This window comes from Clupea harengus, chromosome 7, assembly GCF_900700415.2.
Source record: "Clupea harengus chromosome 7, Ch_v2.0.2, whole genome shotgun sequence".
Taxonomy (NCBI): Eukaryota; Metazoa; Chordata; class Actinopteri; order Clupeiformes; family Clupeidae; genus Clupea; species Clupea harengus.
Window position 1 is genome coordinate 27,699,384 of NC_045158.1, and position 7,500 is coordinate 27,706,883.

Below are 7,500 nucleotides of genomic sequence, written 5' to 3' on the forward strand. Positions count from 1 at the left end.
TGTCTCGTACTTTTTGTAAAGAGATAATTCCACTACCATCAGAACCACTTAGTGGACATGCACAAATATATCACTTTCAATGCATAAAAAATCATATATTATTCCTTAATCATATAATATTCCTTAAAATGTGTGATAATATTCGCTATATGTGAAATGTCTGACTAACCCAGAATGTGTTAAAAAAATTATTTTGCCTCGTGATTACTATATTAGCTCTAGAAATGAATATTAAAATGGCCCTGTTAGCAGGCTAGTTCTGATAGGGTTAAATGGCCCAAAGTTAGCAGGCTAGTTCTGATAGGGTTAAATGGCCCAAAGTTAGCAGGCTAGTTCTGATAGGGTTAAATGGCCCTCAGTTAGCAGGCTAGTTCTGATGGGGTTAAATCGCCCTCAGTTAGCAGGCTAGTTCTGATAGGGTTAAATGGCCCTCAGTTAGCAGGCTAGTTCTGATAGGGTTAAATGGCCCTCAGTTAGCAGGCTAGTTAGCAGGCTAGTTCTGATAGGGTTAAATGGCCCAAAGTTAGCAGGCTAGTTCTGATAGGGTTAAATGGCACAATTCTTTTCAGGCTCTATGCTCTCTCCTTGACTGTTTGGGTTTAACAGACTGTGTAAAAAGACTTGAACAGAGTGTGTAAAAAGACTTGAACAGAATGTGTAAAAAGACTTGAACAGAATGTGTAAAAAGAGTTGGCGTCTGCCAAGGAACACTGCCGTTTTGGAACATGACCTCCAGACATCATATCCTCCAAATGTCCATTTTAGCCAACTTTTTTGATATTCTAATTTTTTTTTTAGGATTTCCCCAACACTGTTTCCTTTGTAATGGTGTTTTTTAAGGTTCCTTTGTGTTGCAGTATGTGTGTGTGAGATCTCCCACCAGATTTCCAATGATATCTGAGTCTGTGCTGTTGCAAAATGATACTTTCTGCTCTGTTCTTGTTATTCATGGTTGATTTTGAGGTATGTTTTTTTGGACCCGTGTCTGATTGGCGCCCGAGTGAAATCAGAGGGAGGGCATGTTCTGTTCTCCCCTGGAGGGAGGAAACTATGCATCTCTCACACACACACACACACACACACACACACACACACACACACACACACACACAGACTCTCAGACACACACACTCTCACACACACACACACACACACACACACACACACACACACACACACACACAGACTCTGACACACACACACACACACACACACACACACACACACACACACACACACACACAGAGACTCTGACACACACACACACACGCACACACAGACACATAGAAGTACTGATCCGGCTCATAAAAAGAACATCGCAAACCGCAGCCAGGAAGGAATGAGTTCTCGGGAACATAAGATGTGCAGCTGGTCGATGATGGTCGATGCATTTCATGAACGGACAGCTACCACACGAGTACCAGGACTACCGAACAGATTATTGGCTAATGAAGGCACACTTTTTATGCACATGTGACGGATCTCTTGCTAATGTTTTGATGAGAAGAGAGGTCAGCAATGCTAAAGGCCCGGCTAACTGGACCAGCTGATCAAGTCCAAGATGCAACACAGTGCATTTATATTCACTTTGATTCACTTAACAGATGCTTTCTTTGAAAAACGACTTGCAGTACAGTGCAGATATACGTTTGGTATGTGTGTGTTCCCTGAGTGACCTCAGCACAGGGCCTGCTGTGTCAAACGCAGCTAGTTATCTAGGTGCACGTGATATTTATGAGCAAATGAGCGTTATCATGAAGTCAGATCTGAATTCCACTCCCTCCACGGGGGCCAGGGCTTGTGAAGGTTCCTCTGTGGTGTGATCTTCAACTTCTTTTCATTTCCAGTTTCTTACTTCACGTGCGTGCGTGCGTATGAGAGAGATTTTCACTGATGACCCTTAGACGTGTGTGTGATTTTTATATCCAGAAGGAGATCTCTAATTGAACCCCTCATAGGTAGTGCCTAATTATGGTCAGTTATCAGTTATGGTCAACTAAACAGCATCTCTGTATCATTTATGGTCAACTAAACGGCATCTCTGTATCATTTATGGTCAACTAAACGGCATCTCTGTATCATTATAAGTTATGGTCAACTAAACGGCATCTCTGTATCATTATAAGTTATGGTCAACTAAACGGCATCTCTGTATCATTATAAGTTATGGTCAACTAAACGGCATCTCTGTATCATTATAAGTTAGGATCAACTAAACTGCATCTCTGTATCATTTGTGAATAATTTGTCATCTGCCTTAACCTGGAACTCAAAAGCATGGGGGGGGGTTGAATACTTATGCAAGTAGTATATTTGAGTTTATTCATTTATTTATATGTAATGTTAACAGACAAATAACATATTCTAACATATAGCTAACCAAATGAGATGTTCTTAATGACATATCTTAAAACTATTTCAGAGGCACAAGCTGGAGGACTTTGCTGTGTGTGTGTGTGTGTGTGTGTGTGTGTGTGTCTGAGAGTCTGTGTGTGTGTGTGTGTGTGTGTGTGTGTGTGTGTGTGTGTGTGTGTGTGTGTGTGTGTGTGTGTGTGTGTGTGTGTGTGTGTGTGTGTGTGTGTGTGTGTGTGTGTGTGATGTGGTTATACAATGTTTTATATGCCTTTGTACATGTGTGCATGAGACAGGAACCACATAATGTTTAATGTATGAGTGTGTGTAACAATGACGTTCCTAATGTGTTCCGTGTGTTCCGTGTGTGCGCGTGTGTGCGTGTGTGCGTGTGTGCGTGTGTGTGTGTGTGTGTGTGTGTGTGTGTGTGTGTACAGGGTTTGCAGATTGGCACGCGTGAGTTGGAGGAGATGGGGGCTCAGTTGTGTGTGGCACTTCTCCGCCTGCACAGACTCACCTCCCCGCTGGAGCTGCACACACACTCACACACACACACACACATGCTGGAGGTGGAGAACGAGCTCATCGAGACGCAACGCTGCAGCGTCACTACCAGGTAACACACTTACACCCGCACACACTCTTTTAACACTTACACCTTCACACACTCTTTTAACACTTACACCTGCACACACTCTTTTAACACTTACACCTATATACTCTTTTTACACATACACACCTACACACAATCTTTTAACACACACACAACTTCACGTACTTCACTAACAGACCCCACGTACGGGGTGAACTAGCAGTAAAAAATCATATTGTGTGTGTGTGTGTGTGTGTGTGTGTGTGTGTGTGTGTATGTATATATGGTGCATGTACCAGATTCTGCCCTTGTGTTTTAAATAAGGTGTTTTCAGGATGCTTTAGATGTTTCTGGACAGCAAAAAGGATGTGTGTCCAGTTAAGCTACAGATATCCAGAATATCAATAACATCTAGCTATTGATCATTGATTATTCATATAAAGCCTTTCCATGGAGCTCCGTTTGTCTCAGGATAAATAAAGTATCCATCTATCTATCTATCCATTGGTCTATCAATCTATCGTTAAATAATATCTATCTATCCATTGGTCTATCAGTCTATCGATAGATAATATGTAGCTATTGATCCATTGGTCTATCAGTCTATCGATAGATAATATGTAGCTATTGATCCATTGGTCTATCAGTCTATCGATAGATAATATGTAGCTATTGATCCATTGGTCTATCAGTCTATCGATAGATAATATGTAGCTATTGATCCATTGGTCTATCAATCTATCGTTAAATAATATCTAGCTTTTTATCTATTGGTCTCTCAATTTATCGATAGATAATATCTAGCTATTGATCCATTGGTCTATCAATCCAGAGATAGATAATATGTAGCTATTGATCCATTGGTCTATCAGTCTATCGATAGATAATATGTAGCTATTGATCCATTGGTCTATCAGTCTATCGATAGATAATATGTAGCTATTGATCCATTGGTCTATCAGTCTATCGATAGATAATATCTAGCTATTGGTCTATCGGTCCATCTGTCCTTCTTTCCATCCGTCCATCCCTCCATCCCTGCATCTGGGTGTGTCTGTTAGTCTCTGCCTTTCATTTTTATTTGTCTAGTAATCCCTGGACATACAGCATCAGACACACACACACACACACACACACACACACACACACACACGTACACATGCACTCATGCACTCACACACACACACACACACACACACACACACACACACACACACATATATACATACTACAATCATGATATCAGCTTCTGGAACTTTAATCTCTTTCCCCCTCAATCTCTGTCTGTGTCCGTGTGTGTGTGTCCGTGTGTGTGTGTGTGTGTGTGTGTCTGTAAATCATATCACACACACTCTTGCATAAACTCTTGTCTAATGGACAGTAATGGTGGAGTGTTCAGCCTCTCAGGGATCTTAACACTTCACTCAAGAAAACCACTCTGGTCTATTCTCTCCTCATTATGTCGGTAATCACCCACATATACACACTCACAAGCATACACATGCATACACACACACACACACGCGCGCGCACACACACGCACACTCATACTCATAATCCACTTTCAGTCTCTTTAACAAGCTGAGGGGGGGGGATCATGTTACGGCACTGACCGCACCATTAAAGCATTAAAAGGCTCAAAAGCGTCTGGGCCTCCCACCCCCGCACCTCCCCGCCCCCCCCCCCCCCTCACCCTCCCTCACCACATACACACACCACAACACAGACCACTTAAACCACTTAACCAGCAGCCATAAAAACCTCATCAGCTCTCCCCTGCCACAGAGAAGGATGGTGAAAAGGCTGGATGGAAAGCAATGGTGTAGAGGGAAAAGAAAACAGAAAGGCAGAAAGAAAGGGAGGGAGTGATGAAGGAGAGATCCAGGAATGAGAGTGGAGAAGAAGGAGATAGGGACATAACCACACCACCACACCAACACACACACACACCACACACCCCACACCACCACACCACCACACCTCCTTAAATACCCAGCAGGTTTAAACATCCGGGGAGTTAAGAAGCACAAGTTAAATATACTCAAAGCCGGACGACGCGCTCCCACGCCCGCCCCATCGCAAACCACAAAGAAACCACTGGGTGCGCTCAGATTTGGCAATGAGAGGCAAACGGCGAGGTTTCTTTGTTCTTTGAACCTTTACATTTGAACATTTGTTTTTGTAAACATTTCAAATTGTTCTATTTAAATGGTAACCGGCGTCCATGTTTGTTCGCCGAGAACTACCTCCTCAGAACTGTTTGAAAATGTTGTGACCGTGCCTCCAATCAATTGCCCACACACACACGCACACACGCACACACACACACACACACACACACACACACACACACACACACACACACACACACACACACACACACACACTGTTCACATCTTGCCCAATCACATCCCCTCATCACAAGCGTGTTCACATCTTGCCCAATCACATCCCCTCATCACAAGCGTGTTCACATCTTGCCCAATCACATCTCCTCATCACAAGCGTGTTCACATCTTGCCCAATCACATCTCCTCATCACAAGCGTGTTCACATCTTGCCCAATCACATCCCCTCATCACAAGCGTGTTCACATCTTGCCCAATCACATCTCCTCATCACAAGCGTGTTCACATCTTGCCCAATCACATCTCCTCATCACAAGCGTGTTCACATCTTACCCAATCACATCCCCTCATCACAAGCGTGTTCACATCTTGCCCAATCACATCTCCTCATCACAAGCGTGTTCACATCTTGCCCAATCACATCCCCTCATCTCAAGCATGTTCACAGCCAGACCGGTAATATTACAGAAGAGGGTCAAAGACCAATCAGAATGTGTGTTATTACCAGGGGTAATGTAGTGTAATTGCATCAGGACCAGGACCAATCAGAATGTGTGTTATTACCAGGTGTAATGTAGTGTAATTGCATCACGACCAGGACCAATCAGAATGTGTGTTATTACCAGGTGTAATGTAGTGTAATTGCATCAGGACCAGTGTTAATAGGCATGAGTGGATTTAAAAACATGAGTATATTTGAACAGAGCTGTGAGCAGGAACAGTAGAGTCAAGCGTTACTAACAGGTTACTAAATGTGTCTAGCGTGTCCAAGCGAAAGCAGTCAGCAACATGCCAAGACTGTTGATGATTGTTGAAGACATGCCAAGACTGTTGATGACTGTTGAAGACATGCCAAGACTGTTGATGACTGCTGAAGACATGCCAAGTGTTGATGACACGACGAGCAGTTTTATTAGTAGTTATGGTGTTGATCTCATAAACCCAGGTGTTAATAGTTTTATTAGGAGTGTTCATTTTATGAGCTGAACGTGTGGTAACATGAGCCGGAGAGTGGAAGAGGCAACCGTCAACGGTTCTTGTGAATGAGAAACTAAAAGTAGACTACGGGTGAAAGACAAGGAAACAACCCAGAGATACAGAATGGAGAACAGCAGAGGACAGTTAGCGGTCTAGAACATTTACATTTACATTTAGTCATTTAGCAAACGCTTTTATCCAAAGCGACTTACAATGTATACACATTTTACATTTACACTGATGGCACACTGCACATCAGGAGCAATTAGGGCTTCAGTGTCTTGCTCAAGGACGCTTCGACAGGGAATCGAACTAGCAACCTTCTGATTACTAAACGACTTATTTACCTCCTGTACCACTGTCGCCCCACATAGCTAAATATGCTTGCTTTATCAATAAATGTTTTTCATGCGAAAACCTAATTAAGCGGAAGTTCAGTAGTCTAGGAAGCCGTGAGTCTTGCTTTGAAAAGCACACTTACTCTTCTCCCAGTCAGCGGATCCTTTGTATGGGGTGTTTGACCATCTCCCCAACCTCATTCTGCACCTTCACCACGCCCTCAAAATCTTGATTCTTATCTTCATTCTTAATGTTGGGACCCAACATTGTCTGTCATAACTCATATAGCATAGCATGAAGGCAAAGATTAGCTAAACTTGACTCCCCACAGATGATGTTTTGGTAACCTGATACGTACATATTTCAATATGAAAATCTATAATCTAATCTAATCTAAATCGATAGCTACATTTGTATAATTCCATTTTCAAGCTACTCATAGCTTGAATGACTGATACCACGTGAATGTAAACACAGCTTTATTTCGACAAAGTTACATAGTGGACACTTAGGGATCTGTGGTGTGTTACATGTAGTGAAGAAATGTTATGACATGAATATTATTAGTTTATTATGTAGAATATTATTAAGTTTAGTCTCACATGAAGATTGTTTTTTAAGCTGGCTAAAACTGACTGCTGTAACTTCTCCTCCTGATGGCTGATGGCTAATGGCTAGCCCCACCACGTACGTGTTAGCGGAGGACGAGCCGGTGCTGGAGGAGGTGGACTACAGCGCCGAGAGCGACACCGACCACGACCTTCAGGACCCCGCGGAGCCGCTGTCCGACTCCGAGCTCAACGACAAGGACCCGCTCAGCTGAGCGTCCAGTCAGCGCCACCCGCCCGCCCGCCCGCCCGCCCGCCCGCCCGCCCCAGCATTAACACGTAG

The 7,500-nt window shown here is 43.2% G+C and overlaps 1 protein-coding gene across 6 annotated transcripts in view; it reads left to right on the forward strand.

The window, feature by feature from the left end:
• Positions 1–7,500, forward strand: part of agtpbp1 (ATP/GTP binding carboxypeptidase 1) — a 51,797-nt gene that overhangs the window by 43,108 nt on the left and 1,189 nt on the right. For 5 of the 6 annotated variants that reach the window (XM_031571010.2, XM_031571009.2, XM_031571013.2 and 2 more), the window contains 2 exons: positions 2,790–2,968; positions 7,288–7,500. The exon at positions 7,288–7,500 is cut by the window's right edge and continues 1,189 nt beyond it. In XM_031571010.2, the coding sequence (XP_031426870.1) occupies positions 2,790–2,968; positions 7,288–7,432 (324 nt within the window). In that variant the 3' untranslated portion in view covers positions 7,433–7,500. Of the gene's footprint in view, positions 1–2,789; positions 2,969–7,230 lie in introns of all 6 variants that reach the window. The other variant, XM_042708338.1, reaches the window with a different exon arrangement.